General features: G+C 42.9%; 1 protein-coding gene across 2 annotated transcripts in view; it reads left to right on the forward strand.

Moving 5' to 3' along the window:
• The window catches only part of DEPTOR (DEP domain containing MTOR interacting protein), a 76,992-nt gene that overhangs the window by 52,759 nt on the left and 6,837 nt on the right, over positions 1 to 17,396 (forward strand). For both annotated transcript variants that reach the window (XM_013185030.3, XM_048071332.2), the window contains 2 exons: positions 3,145 to 3,215; positions 3,857 to 3,961. In XM_013185030.3, coding sequence (XP_013040484.1) covers positions 3,145 to 3,215; positions 3,857 to 3,961 — 176 coding nt within the window. The remainder of the gene's footprint in view (positions 1 to 3,144; positions 3,216 to 3,856; positions 3,962 to 17,396) is intronic.

Consider the following 17,396-nt stretch of genomic DNA (forward strand, 5'->3'; position numbering starts at 1 on the left):
CTGTTAGCATCACCCAGCCTGAGGTCTTGCCGAATGCAAGCCAGACGTCTGCCTCCCATAATCTCTGCACCAAGCCTATAATTGTGGTTGGAGCTGCAATTTATCTCTGAGGAGGACATGCAGTCAGAGACTCAGCTTCGCCTCTGCACTGCCAAGCCCTGGGCCGACTCAAGCCTCCTCCTCGAGACATTCCTTCGGCGTAAGTCATGGGAGAGTTTAACTGTCCAGTGGCCACTATGAAATAGCACAGCTCAGAAAACAGCAGCATCGAAAACCGGAGGAAGCATTGTTTGAGCCTGTCAAAGACCATGTCAATGTTTTCGTTTGTTTAGGTCTTGCACTGGTTTGTTTGGGAAGGTAAAAGTAGTGGTGAAGCTTATTTTTCTTTTGAAAGGATTTCCTATCCCATGCCGGAAGGTTAAACACACCCATTCTTCCACAGCTTGGTTAAAATTGTTTCTTATTGTACATCTGTGAAGGGGAAAACAGACTGGGATGGATGTTGTTTCAGCCTCCCTATTTCCCTCAGAAAGAGCCCTGAAGTTCAAAGTCCATGTTGCCCTTTGTGCTCCTTACTATTTCGGATTTAGTATAAATTCCCAGTTCTGCTCTGGGCAGAGGGGTGTGTACAACTGATGGGCAAGGGATCATTTTTGGGATTATTGCTCATTTGGAGGAGGGGACACCTATGCCATTGTGCATGGCATGCGAGGGGGTTGCTTCGCCGTGCAACAACCTGCTAAAGGGAGGTGGGAAAGCAGTGGTCTTGCACAGACATGAGCACGCTGCAAGGAGCTGGCTGCTGGGTCCCTGCTGATGGTGTGGGCAGCATTGTACATCTGCGGAAGGCTTCAGTGGATGACTGTCAGCTTCTCCTTCAAAGGGATGCTGGCATTTTAAATGACTGCTAGAGAGTGCGTCAAGCACTATGTGAGTCTTGTTCAGAACGCTGACAATTCACTCTGGAGATAAGTAAGTGCATTTCATCCCAGTTGTGCAGAGTGACCATCAGAAACACAGGTGTAGTTACAGGGACATACTCTTTCTGCTGTTAGCACATTTCCTTCCCTCTCTTTAAGCTTTGCTGGGAATTGAGAACGAGGGTCTAAATTAAAATCAGCTGAGGGACTGAGTGTGATTGCATGACCAGAAGCCATAACCCCATACACCAGACCTGCTGTTCATTTCTGGGCAGCGCTCTCAGTGCTGTTGGTCATTGCACACTCAGAGTGAGCTGCTGCAGGGTGCTCAGTGCCACCTTCCCACACGTTTGCACCTCTATGAAAAGTGCCACAGTACTGTACCTTGGCAAAATATCTCTCAGGTATACTACCTAGAAATGCTCTGATACGTTTGGTATGGTGAGCCCTTGGCCCCAGTACACCATAATTGCATCCTGGAAAATTTTCTGGGACAGATAAAACAGCATTCATGTGCTGTCCATAAACGTGTGCATTATCTGAAGTATGCCAGCCATTCCATTCATTTATGATTCTGATTATATACCAAGTGTCAACCCATGAGCAGTGAGAACAAGTTTATTTTAATGCAGCTGATTACACAACACTGAAAGAAAAAGGATAGGCTGATGTTGCCCTTCCATAAATTATTGTTTTGTTTTTTTAAACACAACCTCCCTTAGGGTAATTTCTCCCGTAGCACAGCTACAGATCCACACACCATCTTGCAGAGGTTAACATAAGGCTGTCAGATGTAAATGTTACGGAGGAATTCTTAAACCTCTGCTGGACTATAAAGTGGTTTTTTTCACCAATAATTTCCTGCTATCCAGAACCAGAGCATGTTGCTGAATTGTATAGTAATAAACAGAAGACAGGCATCTTGTCAGCTGAGTTCTGTTGCAGGCAAGGACTTTAAAAAAAAACAGGTCGTGACTTGACCAGTCATGTAGGAAAACAATCATCAAACCAAATTTCTGAGGGTATAATGAAGGGTGGCATGCAAGGGAGTCCTGTGTGGATGATTTATCTGATTCTCATTTGTTGACTGAGCATAATGATCCAGGTTTTTTAAGTTGAACAGGCATGCTCTGAAAAGTGTAACTCTGGCTAAATGACTGCTTGTCAAAATCCACGGGAAAGAAAAAAAATGCTTATTGGTTTGTGTGCTAGAATTCTTCCTGCTCCCAGGAGCGTCATTAAGAAATTCATGAATGTTTCAGAATACCATCTGGGAGAAATTTTATATTCCACCTGTGACTTAAAAGGCAGACATCATGAAAATCATTTATCACTAAAGGAAGAGCAGTCATAATTTGAAAGGTGAAGCAGGCAAATGCAGTGAAGAACGTATAGCTTCCCATTGCCCTCTGTGTTGTAAAGCATTGACAGACAGAAAAATACAGTATGGTATCAATCTGATTTGACAGAACATTGCGTTTACTTTGTTCAGGGGAAAATTAATTCATAATATAGAAAAGTAGCGGGGAATGTCGGGATATGAGGGCATTAGATATCTGTGCTTACAATTGCAGAAACCTCTTTGTTGGGATAATACCTGAACCAAACAGCAGCAATGTTGCATGACAATGCCAACATTCCCTGCCTTCTTCCAGGGAAAATCACCTCCCATCCCCAAGCAATAAAAAAAAAGTTGGCGGAAAAGGTGGGGATTCAGAAGGGACAAAGACTCACTTCTTGGGTTGGGCAATGGAGGAAAGGTTACCAAGCTTTCCTGTATGTAATATAACCTTTCTTCAGAATTTTCTTGTTACTGAATTCTAGGATTCCAAACTGAGTCAGATGAAATAGCAGAGAGCACACAAAGTGCAGAGGGAGCCTGCAAGAAAAGATGCTTCGTTCCAGGGAGGTTGGCCACTTCTGCACTGGACACAGGAACAGCCATTTCTGAAGTTCGTGGTAGTGTTTAGGGGATGCCAGTTGCAGACATCAAAGTCTGTTACCTCAACACCCCAGTTTTCCGAAGATCTCATCATTGGTGCTCAGAGTTATTCTGCAGTCTTTTCTTTGGCTCTTCTGCTACTTTCAAGCAAGACCTCAAGACTTCAAAGAGCGTATGGGATTTGGCACCAAAAAGATAGCATATTCCAACATTTTGTCTTATTTATTAGGAAAAACTTGAGAGGAATGCTTATATTGAATACTCATTTATGTACCCCTACAGTACTAAAGAGACCAGTGACTGCCGATGAGCTCTTGATGCCCGGAGCCCCATATGTCAGAAAAACTTTTACGGTACGTCTCTGGTATTTTTCTCTACTTCTGTGTGTTGTATGCGTAAGGTAATCCAAACAGACATTTTCTGAAGGGATAATTAGAGCTTATTTGCATTTGCTAAGGGTTGTACTTTAAAATCCTGAAGTCCGTTATCAGTACTTCCACACATTTCAGGTCTGATTCTGCACTTGTTTATCCTGTCTTTCTGCCAGCGTAGTGCTGCTGACTGAAATAGGGTGTGAAATTACATAAAGCCAGTAATATTTTTATTATACAAACTCATCTAAACTCTGTGCTCCTGGTACTGTGTTTGCTGTAGGCATGGATTATCTACCCAGACTGAAGTTTTCTACTCAGGCATACTTTTTCTTAGACCACGATGGGACAGAAATTTTAATTTTAAGCCTTTCTGAAAAGACAGTTTTGAACCTAGTCATTGAAAGCCTTGCCTTCTGCAGCCTCCTAGTTTAACAAAAAATTAACTGAAACCAGAAGACATAGTGCCTTTCCCATATGTGATACAGCGGCCTGTACGCAGGCTTTGATAAAATATAATCACACAGTGTTCATTACTATGTGTTGGAATTAAAAAATAGTTTTCCTGAGCCATTTAGATGTGTCGTGGGGCCAGTGCTCACCTCCTTCTTTTCTCCTTCAAGATCGTCGGCGACGCGGTTGGCTGGGGCTTCGTGGTGCGGGGCAGCAAGCCCTGCCACATCCAGGCTGTGGACCCCAGCGGGCCAGCGGCTGCAGCTGGCATGAAGGTGCGTGGTCAAACTGGGATGCTTTACCGGGATGTTTGGGCTTCTAATTGAAGGTCTTGGGCTGCCTATACTTGGCAGTGGGAGGTGCTCTTCTTTCCTGGGCTGAGTGTCTTTCAGTTTCAGGCATTTCTAATTGTTGATTTCAGTTACCTTTTGCCCTCCTCCTGTTTCTTGTCTTCTGTCCTAGAGGTTCTCAATAGAATCACAGAATGGGCTGGGTTGGAAAGGACCTTAATGATCATCCAGTTCCAACCCTCTGCCATGGGCAGGGACTCCTCCCACCAGACCAGGTTGCCCAAAGCCCCATCCAGCCTGGCCTTGAGCACCTCCAGGGATGGGATGTCTTCAAGTCCCTTTCTCATGTGAAACTCAGCTCTTCTTTCCAAGTTACTTTCTTGATCTTTTTTTCTTTTTGTTTCTTTTGTTTGCTTGTTTTTGCTATTTCCACCTATTTCCAGCTCTGCACACATTCTAGCGTTCCTCCCCTTTACTCTGCAATTTATTTGTAGTTTATTGCAAAATTGTACGCAGGTTCTACACTTTGCCTACATGTGAAGATGAAGCCAGGCATACCTATTCACGATGAAGTTAGTGTAACCCATTGGTCACTGTAAAGCAGTTAAAATTCAAGACATTTTAGAAAGAAGAATGTGTGACACTCATATTTCATAAAGAGTTGAAATGCTTTCATACATGATTTAAAAATAAATAAATACAATTTCCACGTGAAGGCTTTTGTACTGCTAATGCAGGGCCCATTGACTTACCTGCTGTTTTGGATCGTGTCTGTGAATTAGTCACTCTCTTGTACAGTGGGAAAAATAAAAGCAAAGCATTATGCTGAGAACACATAAAAGCAAGAAAAGGAAACTAGCTGCTACACCTATTCCAGTGTCCAGAGTGGGCCAGGCGCAAAAGAGCAGCTTACGTCATGTTTTCTTGTATCATAACAACACAAGTGAAGGTTTCAGGTGTATTCCACGAGCAGCCCAGTTTCCCATTAATGTATTAATTAATTCATTTATTAATTTTATCCTGCTTTCTAGAATCTGTCTGCCATTCCCAGTATGCTCACCCATGGATTCCCACCCACCCAGCATATGCCACCTGTCCTACCCATTGCACGGTGCTGGTGGGATATGCCATGGCTCCTTCTTTAGTGAATATACAATAAGAGTTTCTCCCCTCTGGCTGCTGATTTTTTATGAAACTAGCAAGAACATTCTGTCTTTGAAACATTTACTTCCCTTGAGGAAGGGCAGCCAAAGCCCTAGAAGGCTGCAGAGCCTGTTGGTACAGGCAGCACCTGACACATCCTGCTGGCAACCAGCTCCATTCCGGAGGGAGCTGGATTTTATACAATACATCAATATAATATCCATTTATAATTTTTATAGGAAGAGTATTGTTTTTGAAAAGTAATCCTGCCTAAAATATACAGGACTGAAATTTAAAAATAGTGAATTTATGCATGTGTATTTTCTAGATTCTGAAGTTGGGAGTTTAGTACCTTACAGTATCTTCTTCTCTCAGAATTTAGCAGCCAGCAGTAGAGTAGATCTATTCTGAAACTTGACTTGTAAAAATAACACTGTAGCGTCATATATAATCTTAAAGTTTTCACTTCTGAACTTCGAAGCTTAGAGCTGAATATAGTGGGCTTTGGGTTTGTTTTTACTTTTGCCTTTGTGTTGACAGCCCTGCAACTATGCAGTAGGACATTTGAGTTAAGCCTGTTTATTTTGTTTTTGTATTGCACCTCTGAAACTGGTTTTGTGTACCAAACTGTGTCCTTGTGTCTTCCGTTCCTGCTCTTGGTGCACTCACGTCCTCTGATGGGGTTACGCAGGTTTATCTGATCCACTCACAACACAAGAATGTAAGACTTCCTTGTCCTAGTGGGAGTAAATGGTATTTTAGACAGCAAAACTGGGATATATTGCCCTGAATTTGCACAAAAGATAGATCTGATTATTTGCAAAGGTCCTGTCCTTACACAAAATCCCTTTTCAGAACAGAATTGTGCATGAAACATGATGGCCATATGTTAGAAGAGTCCTTGCTTAGACACCAAAAATGGTGCCCTGCTTTCAGAAATGCTGAACACGTTTAGCCCCTGGTGAAGATATGCCAGTTTCCTTTGAAAATAAGGTTTTTTATGTATGTGTTGAGGTGTTCCCATGGCAATAGGTATGTAAATTCTAGTGCAGTATTTGAATTTTTTTAAAATCTATGTCACTTAATCCATCTGTTTACAGCACTCTTCAATCTGGCAGATTTCAAGGAATCGTATGACAGGCTCTGCCGTGACAGCTCCTTGAAAATAAGCCTTCCCCCCTGTAGAAGCTGCAGGTGGAGCATTTTGAAAATAGACCGCGGTGCGGTAACTTCTGGTGGCCCGGTGTAGGAGGCTTTTGTCTGCCAGTGCTGCTCTGAGTGCTACACCAAAGAAGTGCTAACAAGGAAAGTTGGCTATGATGAAAGGGCAAGAATTTGAAGAAGAGCCAAAGCTTGGCGTTGCAGTTTGTAGAAAAGTTCTTGGCAGTATCAGCAGGGTTTTTCCTCCCAAGGAGATGTATCCAGTGTAATCAGTTCTGGAAGTGTCTGTATTTGTGAAGCTTGTGATTTTGCACTTATCTCTCTTGGAGAGCATTATATTCCCATCTTTGCATTATGCTGGACAAATTGTTGCAAGAGGACTGCTTCCTACCATCTCATTGTAGGACCTCACTTTGTGCACTTAAAAGCCCACTGTATGTTACATAAAGCAGTAAACGTTACAGGATCAATCTACCTGAAGGATTCTGTGGTGTCTCATTTTCAATTTGAACTTGGCTGGGTTCCCGGCCTTCTTCAAAGCTCTGTGAATGGAAAGCCTCAGTAGAAATTTCAATGAGCTTGTCATGGAGCGCTTGACCGCACGCAATGGTTGAGCGTGGAGTGACTGGGATGCCCAGGTCTCCATTATGCATACCCACCTCTGGCATGGCAGCACGCACCACCTCGTTACAGCGACATCTTCCTCTGGGGTAATTTTAAGACAATTTAATTCTGAGAAAATTATTAGCTCAGTCTGCTTAAGAGGTGCAAGAGAGTATTGTCTTTGTGGTTTTGAATCTCGATACCTCTTCTGGGCCTAGTAAATAGGATTACCCTTTACAGCTTGGGGTTCCAGGTTTGCAGCTGAACAAATAATTTAATAAATATGTTGTCAATTAGCTTTATTAAAGTCTTTTTAGAGCTGGTTCATTGAAGCGCAGTCGCCTGTGGCAGCGTTGGAGGATCGTTACGGCTGTAAGCGCATTAACAAGCAGAAGCTGGAGGCGACGCAGGGCTATGAAAGGAGTCAGTGTTGCGATGCGTACGTCCAAGTTATTTGTAGCTCTGTTTTGCTGTCTGCTGTCGTCAGCAGACTGAGAAGGGAAGACAGGAACAGCAGGGTTTAGAAGTTCCAAGGGTGCTTTAATATTCCGGATTGACTGGCTGCAAAATTCAGGTCTCTGCAAATGACACTACTAAATACTGCCAGTTGTTGTCAGGAAAAATCTCGTCCCACTTTTTCAGAGTTTTATTATGTAAACTGTTTTCTGTTTTTAAGGTAAAAGTGTTTTTGCAAAGTTACACAACTTGACTTCAAACTCGTTAGACATTACACGTTGTTATTTAGTGTGACATCACTGCAGCAGAGCGTAACAAATGTCGCAGACCGAGCTTGGTGTGAGGCCTAGGGAGGAGATAAATTAATTGCAAATTTTGCTGATTATCTGTTCTTCCTTTTGGCTGGAGAAACCAGTGCCCAGCTCTAACCTTTGCAGAATGCTGAAGAATATCTGACTCCTTAAACTGATCGTGAACAAATTAACATATATAGCTGTTACACCTAAGGTATTTGTGTCATACACATTGTCAATGGCCACTCAACCTTTTCTGTCCTATTCCAGTTCTTCTTCATTTCAGTTAGCAGCAGGGGGCTTTGGGGACCGTGTAGTGATTGGTCACCAGAACCAATCCTTTCTTGGGGATTGCAGGATATAGCCAGCATCATTTCAGCCTGGTTCTGCTCTCCTGATGATCTTTAAAAGCTGGCAGAGCGAGGAGGTCAGCCTCATAAATTTCTGTCTGTGTCATCATCTTTTACATTCACAAATGACTATTTCAGTTCTGGGTTGTCAAATGAATTCACTAGCAGGCTAAGAGCCAAATCTCAACCGCTATTGAGTAGCCACTGTTTCGTGGTACGTAATTGTTGTCAGGGGCTGTCGAGGCCATCACTCACTCAGATAGGCACTATCTGATCAGTCCGCAGAGTCCAAATACAGCGAGAATCACGAAATATTATAGGCCTGCAACATAAAGAACTAAAAGCTACACATTATAAGGTGCCAGCCTTTGGGGAGGGAGTGGGGAATCAAAACCATGTGATATCAGAGGGATTGCCACTGTTTTCAGTTCCTGCAATAGCAAGAAATTTGAACTGTGAAATTCTTGGGAGGTTGAATGTACCCCGTGCTGCAGAGAAATGCAAAACCCATGGTCCTTGCCAATCTGACCTCAAACCTGGTGATTGCTTAGCTGTTTAAGATAACCAGTCTGAAAACCCTCAAAGAACATTTATTCCCCCTGGAAAAAAAAATACCCCACTTATGGCTGTGGCCAATCTCCAATGTTCTACAGAATAGCGGGAAAAGTGGAGGATCGTGGACATCACAAGTGAGAAAATTGTTTGTAATTCCTGACGGCAGCCTAGTGGGAGCTTGAAGATAGGGACTTATGTAAATAAGGTACAATGAACATGCTGCCATTTAAACCTCTCGATGAAGTCTAGGAAAGGGAAGATACTTTGGTGTTTGGTGCTGGGACTCTAACCCTTTAAAGCACTGGGGAGATGCTTCAGTGCTAATTGAAGGTATCCAAAGGGTACTTTTATTATCTCATGTGACTGAGCTTTAAATGAGAAGATGAAGTAGGCTTGGATAAATATTTATACTGTGCACTAGCATATGGTGTTGTTGAAGCAGATGCAATTCAGTCTTAGAATTCTTATCTTATCCCAACATGTTACTGATTGTAGAAAAGCATAAATTACATGAGTTGCCATCTGTTTTCAATTACAGCATGAAAACACTGAGGCAGGTTGGTATTTTCCTTTAGCCATGTTATCAGCTAGCTGCTGAATTTGATAATTACATTAGAGTGAATTCAGAATGAGTGTATTTAGTAATATGAACACTCAAAAAAAGTTGCTGACAAACTGCTTTCATAGCTTGTCCATAAATAGAGAAGCAGCAGAGCTAAATGTGCATGTGATGAATGCCACTAGTGTGGTGCTTGAAAATAGATGTATATATGTTTCAAACATGTCTCCCTAAGTGAGTGTCTCAATTTTTGATCATATTTAATTATAAACTATAAAATAAAGGTCCATTCTCCTCCATGGAAATGTGGTAGCTGTATTCAAGCACCTAACTTTGACTCCAGAGAAATCTAATTTTAAAGAATCAGATTTATATTTTGCTGTAAAATCTACTCCTGTTTTGTGAAACCAAAGAAAATTTGAACAGGCTGTAGGCTCAGTGTTCACTTTATGCAGCTGTAAACAGATCCTCAGATTTTATTTGCCAATATTGAGCACAGAGATGGAGAGAGTGACCTGAGGATGGTACCTAATAGCCTCAAATATCTCGCGAGTCATGCTCAAGAAGAGTGGTTTGTCCCATTAGTTGGGACATGCTAAGAACATAGTAACAACATAACGGTCAACATTTTGGGTGCTTTTCTTTCCACTTAGTCTTTGGCAAATATCTATTCTAAAAGACTAAAAAAAAATGTAGTGAAACAGCTGTGTTAGTAACGTGATGATTCAACAGAAGTTGGAAGAGATCAAATATTTGTGAATGTGAAAATACTCAACTCTGCCATTGACATGAAAAATGGGTTAGTGGCTGGTTGTCCTTGACAACTGTTTAAGAGCATGCTTTCCTGATCGAAGCATGAATCTGTGCTTGGATTTGCCTACTCTGTGCCTTCCTTCTCATTTTGGTCTGTGGTCATCATTTATTTGCTCAAGGAGTTAGCTGAGGTGACGCATCTGTAATTGTCCTGAAGTTCCCATCTCCACTGGGTGCGTTTCATTAACCTAATTGAGCAGTTCTTGAATTTTTTATGACCTCTTTTAAATAGGTTGGACCTACCCTAAAACCTTGGTAATTGAACTATACCAGGATTATTGCCTTGCAAAAATATGATCGAAACACAGTTCTCTTCCTGAGGAGTACATCTGAGCACTGCACTGTGTGGTCATGGAAACGACGTGGGACTCAAGAGGTCTAATTGAACCATCACGGATTTTGGAATCCATTTGCACAAAGTAAATGCCTTCGAGTACCATTAATTGCAGTTAAATGCTGGACAGAGCGTTTTAGGAGCAGCAAACTCTTTTTTAAAATGAGTACTGGGCAGCAGGCTATATCGCGCACATCTCCTTTTGTCTGAGAGTTTTGTGAATTCAGCCCTCTCACCAAGCTAAGGGCTTCTCTTAATGAAGGAAAATGTGATTTGGGGAGCTGCGTTGTGTGTCACTGCCAGAACTTTGTCTGGTTGCCAAAAGGAGACAGGGTTTGGCAAATCTTTCCTTTGCTTTCACTGCAGAATGCTACAAGTGCAACAACGGAGTCCTTATGGCCTTGATCATCCTTTGCGTTAGCACGGTGTCTTTAGGTTGACTGAAATCATGAGAAGTTTTCTCGGCAATCCGCCTTTTACCTTGTCATTGGGAATCCCAGTGCAGGATTTGATGAGCTGCTAATCAGTCTCTCTTCCGCCCCGTCACTGCACTGGCTACTTGGTGTTTTATTCCTCTTCTTTAGTGGGAGCTGTATAACTTGTGGACCTCTCAGAGAGGCAAGAGACTATTGTAGAGACACTCTGACAGTGCCCTGCAGGTTGAACCTGCCCCATGGTGGCCACCTGGAAGACAAACTGGGTTTGGATTCTCTTCTTTACCCTGTCACAAACCCTCCGTGCAACTACACCAACCATTTTCCTACCAGAATACAGAGATATTCTTGTACATGGGATTAGACAGATGGACAATGCCAACAAATCTGAAACAGTGGAAAAAATTGATGAGTGGATCCATTATGGTACCAGTACAAACGAAAAACCCTCCAGGTCTGTTAAAGTTTCCTTTTGTTTCCAGGGGCTGTGATTAAGAGCATATGGTCTAGGTTTCCCAGTCTCAGAGCCAAAATTTATAGACGAGATAGGGAGACTCCTGTGCAGCAGTGTTAAACCTGCACAGCTCCACTGAGTTTTGAAATTCGGTTTCTCCAACTGCTCTCTTTCTAAGCCACCCTCCTCCTTTTGGTGATGAATTTGTGTTTGCATTAATACTTTCTTTGTGGTATACGAGCCTGCCATCCCTGCCCAGGTTGTAACTGTTCTGGGGCTAGCTAAAGGCTTTCCTTTTCCACTGCTACCCTATTCTGGTCTCTTCTAGTCTTTACCAAAATCCTCCTCTGCTTTACTCTGTTTTGCACTAATAAATCATTAGACTTCAGGTATGACACTCAGGTTCTTTTAAAGCTATGATAAAGCTCCTGCAGTCTTCAGACATGTCAAAATTGCAACCTGCCCTCCTGCTTGTCTTGGTGGAACTCCATTTCTTCTGCTTGTTTCCTTGGTTTGCCTTGCTTCTTTCCCCCCGCAGTTGTTTAAGGTTTATTTTGTTTTGAACCAAGGCTCCAGTATTCATGCTGAAGCTGTTTTGGATGTTTGGGTGAATTTCACTACGTACAGATATCTCTGAATGGATGGTCACTACCAAGTAGATGGGGTGCAGGACTGCATTCACTGCAATGGACTATGGGCTTCTGTTCTTCTGAGTCAGTGGACATAAATTAAATTATATATATATAAAAAAAAGTTTTAAGATTTTTTTTTTATTGGATTAGATGATAGATGCTTGCTGTGGCTCTCAGGGACTGTGTTATATGTTAAAGAAATCAAAATGCTGCGTGTGTAAGGTCATACCCTGAAATATAAGCAGAAAGATCTGCTGCCATGCAGAAGGGCAGAGCAGTACTTCAGCAAACTACCCCACACAAATGAAAACAGAGGTAAATTCTTTTTGTGATTCTCAGTTCCCTTGATTTTCAGTCCTGCTTTTGAAGAACAGGAACCATGTTAGTCACTATGGAGAAACTGTTAATCTACTAAAAGAATTAAGGTAGTGGGAATTCCTGTGTGAAATACAAAAGACGGAGCTGGTTTAGCTTTTTGAATACAAATTTAATCTTTAACAGTGAATTACCTTTTCTTTCCCTAAACTTTTAGAATGCAATTTTAGCACTGGCTTACCGCAGATCTGAATTTTGGCCTACAGATGTCATGAAATGGTATTATATTTCCAGTAACTCTGTGTGATTTTTTTCTAAAGACTCTTTTAACGCAGTGGGAGAGTTTTACTGGGCAATAAAATATGATTCTTTTTCTTTACAACAGCTGAAATCTTATGCAAATGTAGAAAGTTTTGTGATATCTCAGAGCTCTTCCTTCTGCCTTCCCAAGGGTGGAATTACCATAAGAACTGACCTTGTTTGTAGGTTGGTCACCTAAAATGCTGTTGGGCAACAAGTGACCTACTGTACTTGCGTCTGTGCATTGACTTCTTTTCATCAACAGCAAAAACGATTCAGAAAAAAAAAAATTGCCTGCATGTTCATAATTGGAGGTCAGTGGATTTTTTAAAATTAGCCAAATTATTTTAATAAAAAGTAGGTTTAAAACCCCTTTTTGAGTAAGTGGGGTTTTATGGCAGGATGAACCAGATATCTGAACGCCCTGTGCTTACGAAAGGGCTTTCTTGATTGTTTCTGAAGTCTTACAGCTGTATCCATTCAGAAGGGGAGAAAGCAGTCTTGGTTTCAGCTGCGCTGTGAAACAGTGCTGGGCTTGTGTTTTGATACAGCTTCCAAATTCCAGCAGGGTCTATAGCCTCTTTAATGGCGAGATTTAGTGCCAGCCAGAACAGCTGTGATCTTACCCTTGCTCGAGCTTTCTTAGGCTCTTGCAGGTCACTCCTAGGTAGCCAAGGCTCTCCAAAGGGTAGTCTCATTCGAACAACTTAACCCACTACTGGATTTCTGCAGCGGCTAAAATATGAGAAAAAAAAAAGCTTAATAAATTTTGAACTGCTTTTGCTCTGGACTGGGAATTAAAAGCAGTTTGTTTTATGAGGTTTAGTGGCAATACCCGTTTCCCTTGAAGCCTTGAAGGGGTCCTTAGATGGTGCTTCAATGACAGCACCGTGGCCACGGCAGCTTTCGGCCCTGAGAGCTTTGGGGGACGTGGGCGCCTTCCCCGCACTCCTAGCCATGCTTTCTTGTTGCTCTTCGAGACGTAAGCTGGCTTCCTCTACTGCTGCAAGCGACTGATCGGGGAAACATGTTGCATTGAAGCCAGGGCTCTGTTTAGCTAGTCAAACACATGGCGAAACAATCGCACTGTTGTCCGTGAAAACAGAGAGCAGCTGTTTGTCTCCAGCGGCGCAGACCGCTCGTGCTCCTTGCGCTCCCGATAGCGCAGGGTGCTCAGGAAGCCCTGCACAGCTCTGCCTGCCCTTGCCTCTCCCTGGTCCAGGCTGGATTAGGGAAGATTTTTAAGTGATATGGGACCTAAACTAACTACACACAGTTAGCTTAGCCTAACTACATTTGACCTTGCAAGTAAATTGATAGTTTTAAAGTTCTTAATTCATGATGTGTGTTTGTCTTCTAGCTCTATAGTTCATCTATGCTATATCTCTAGAATAGGTGTAGATATATTGTGAAAAAAAAGAACACGTAAAGGTCCAGCAAAGCATAAAAAGAAGCTATGTCTAAGCTAAGACCTCCTGTCCTTCTGCTACCAGTGCAGTGTTTCACCCAGAGCCGCCTTCAGCAGTCTGAGTTATTTCACATTTCCATAGTTGTTCCGTGGTAGGTATCAACTTACACCATATAATAAAAATACTTGTAAAGTTAAGCGTGCAGTCACTGGTCTGCTTTGCTGCTGTGGCTCAGGCCAGCTCGGCTTCACCCATGGGCATCTCCTGCTTGGACTCAGGTGGGGTCAGTCACGTAACGCTGCTGCCCAGGTAGGGCCACCAGAAGTAGAGACCTGTATTTCCCTGTTCGCTTGTACCTGAGTTATGGAATATTTACATTTCAGGGTGTCAGGCCCTACCTTTTATTACCCTGCAGGTATCTACAGGTAGCTTTAATTTACCTGCGTGGGCAATTCCCTTGGCAAGACCTTGCCCTGTTGGTGTCTGTCCACGCCGTGTCTCAGCTGGCAAAACTCAACTCTGCGGGGCTGAGACTTGCATGGAGACTGAAAGCCGCAAGTTGTTCTTGTGGGCTGTTTTTGCCCTCTATTTTGTGTGCTGTATCTGAGGAATGTGTACAGCAATGGTTTCTTTCTATCCCCAGTGAAAAAAAGACTAAATTCTGCTTGACTCCCATCGGTGGGGATGGAGGGAGGGAAAGGCCACCTGAACCAGTGATGAGGCTCATTGACATCTAATGATATCAATGAAAAACTAATTCTTACACGTCTGAATTAATTTTTATATTAGTGTTTTTTATTTTTATTTTTTTTCAGTTAAGAGTTAAGAGTTGGGAATACTATAAAAATGCAGATCCTTTAAAAAAAAAGATTGTGCTTTCTGTAAACACTCCACTAGAGAAATTCATACTTAGGTAGCCTGTAGTGAAGCTCAGGCAAACCATCCGTACCAGACTGCAGCCGCAGATCAAGACGCAGAGCAAGAATTACATGGAATTACATGGTTATGTTTGCAGTGCTATAAATGTGGTCGGTTTTCTTTACCGTGCACTGCACCACGCTCTGCTAGTAACCGGTTTCTCACCCTGTGCTGGGACAGAAAGCCAGCTTAACACTGGTGTAAAGATCGAACAACAAATGCATCCCTCTGGAGAGAAAATCCTGTGTTTATGCAAGACCTGGATATTTGCCTACTCCCACACCACCCCACTCCACAGCCAATTACACATTCGCTAGAGATATTTACAGAGCTGCAATTTATTCTGTTTCATGCTGTAACCTCAGCTCTGTTGAAAAGGACCTTGCTTGATTCTTTAACCTTCCGGTGCCATGCATTTAAAAAAAAAAAAAAAAAAAAAGAAATTTAGGACCTCTGATTTCCATCTCTTTTCCTCATTCCATTGTGACAGAGGAAAGATCACTGGAGTGGGAGCAAATACTTCAGTGCCGCCTGTGTTTGCTTTTCTTTAAGAGGTTAGTCGTGTGTCCCGGGCTCTTCTGTGGCAGCAAGTTCAGCATCTCTGTGGCCTGGGCTGTTTGCTGAGCACGGGGATTCCTGCGCTTTGTGGCTGTGGGTTGCTTACTCAAAAAGCAGAGCCCGTGTAGCAGCACAGACGAAGGCTGTGCGCGTAAGGCTGTAAGAAAAGTTTATCCCCGCGCCCTCTCTCCTCCACCATTGTTCTGCTGCCTCAGACTTCCCCGGGGTTGTTCCTTCTGACCTAACATCCATCTTGCCATTGATTTCACCGGCACTTTCAACCTGCTGTGCAGTGCGCAGTTTGATCTAAGTGCAGATCTACGTGCACCCACGGAGGATCCCGTCTTCATCTTGGTGTCACCCTCCTCCTTCCGTCTGCCTCCAGCCAGATACGTGTCTATTGCCTCCCTCCTCGAACCGTGTCAGGCGTATCAGGGAACTTGTTTTGCCTGGAGACGAGTCCTTTTGCTTATTTATTTTTGCTGGCACAAGCTTACAACATAGCGGTGCCTCGCTTTGGCTCGGTGCTCCCAAGGCAGCGCGAAGGACGGGCTGCAGCAGGGACGGGAGCACCCTGGGGAGCACGGGATTCGCATCGTGTCCTCCTCCCCCTGTGCTGGAGGAGGTTTGGTGCATCGGGATGTGGAGTCCTTGGACAGTGACTGGTCCAGCCCCTAATAAACCTTTTTTCTCCCCATGTTTCTACTAAAAGTAAGATTAGTTCTCTAATCCCTAAGGAAAGGAAACCTTATCCTCTGGTAGTGTTACCAAGTGTTTTGTGTACTAAACCCTGGCTTTGCATGTGAGCCAGGAGGTGATAACGTGGTAATTAGCTCAGGGGGGTTATTTCGGCAGTGTAACGACCGACAGGGCAAGCCTCCATGGTTGCTGCTTGTAAGTAGCTGCTTTTTTAATGGCAACTGCAGTAAGAAGTGGAACAGTTAGTGGAACAGTTCTTGTTCCTCTGTGACAAAATTATGGCCTTAGATGGGAGTGTTTACTTTCCCTCATTTCGCAACTCCTTCATATTTCATACTAAAATCTGATTTTGAAAAGCACGTCTCGATTTCCATCTGTTTGCTCGGGAGCTCCGGCGTGCGCAGGAGGCGGGGATGGGAGCACAAGTTCCCGGAGTCCCAGAGGAGCAGGGGCAGTGTGAGGGAGGGAAACCGCATTTCAAGCATAGCTCTTCCTTTAAAATGTTGGAAGCCTGGAGATCCCCTTCCTCCTTGCTGAAGGCTGGAAAGCTGAATTTCAGATGTTCGTAGCACTGAAGTCGTCTTCCGCTGAAATCTGCCAGCAAAACAAGAAAAGCCAAAGCAGACGCATTGCCTTTTTAAGCAAGTGATGGTAAAGAATATATATATATATTTATTTATATGTATATTTTTTTTTTTGCTTTGCTTTTTCCTTCTTAGTTTCAGCAGATTAGTAATATTCACAGGCTGTAGCTGTGGACGTACCACAGGAATAAACCAGGAAGGTTTCTATCTTAGAACTGGGCCCAGAGTTTTTAAAAGTGGTTGACAAGCGTGAAGAGCCTGGCTTGGTGGGCCTCCAGCACTCAGGGCAGGGATAATTGCAAAACCTTTGTCCTTCAGCCACAGTTTGCACAGGTGCCTGTAATGAGGGCTGCATACTGACAGCATGGCCTGAGGTTTAAATGAAGCGAGGATCTTGCAGGTCTCTCCTGCAGACTACGTATAGGAAATGCATGGTTTTCCAAATTACACATGTAAAGAAGAAAAATTACAGAGTTTTTCTTCTGGAAGATTACAACGAGTTGCAGAACGCCATCATGAAACAATCAGAAGCTTGAGCTACTCCAGCTAGCCAGCTGGTCCTTGCCCCTGTAGGATTAGCAGCACATGAAAAAGAACATTTATTTGTAATTATTGAGGATATCTCTATAAAAGAAATTTAAGCTGGCTGTTTCTTTAATGGATATGATTTTAATTTTCTTTAGCAAGAAGAAAAGCAAACCCACCTACATTGGAATACTCTTTTTTTTTTTTTTTAATAGTTACATCGTAAATTCTGGTATAAATTTTGTTCTGTAAAATTGTGAAAATACACTTTTCTTTAGGCAGGTCTGAAAGAAGCTATACTTAGAAGCTTTTATTTTAGTTCTTA

The sequence above is a fragment of the Anser cygnoides genome, chromosome 2 (genome assembly GCF_040182565.1).
Source record: "Anser cygnoides isolate HZ-2024a breed goose chromosome 2, Taihu_goose_T2T_genome, whole genome shotgun sequence".
In the NCBI taxonomy this organism is placed as follows: domain Eukaryota; kingdom Metazoa; phylum Chordata; class Aves; order Anseriformes; family Anatidae; genus Anser; species Anser cygnoides.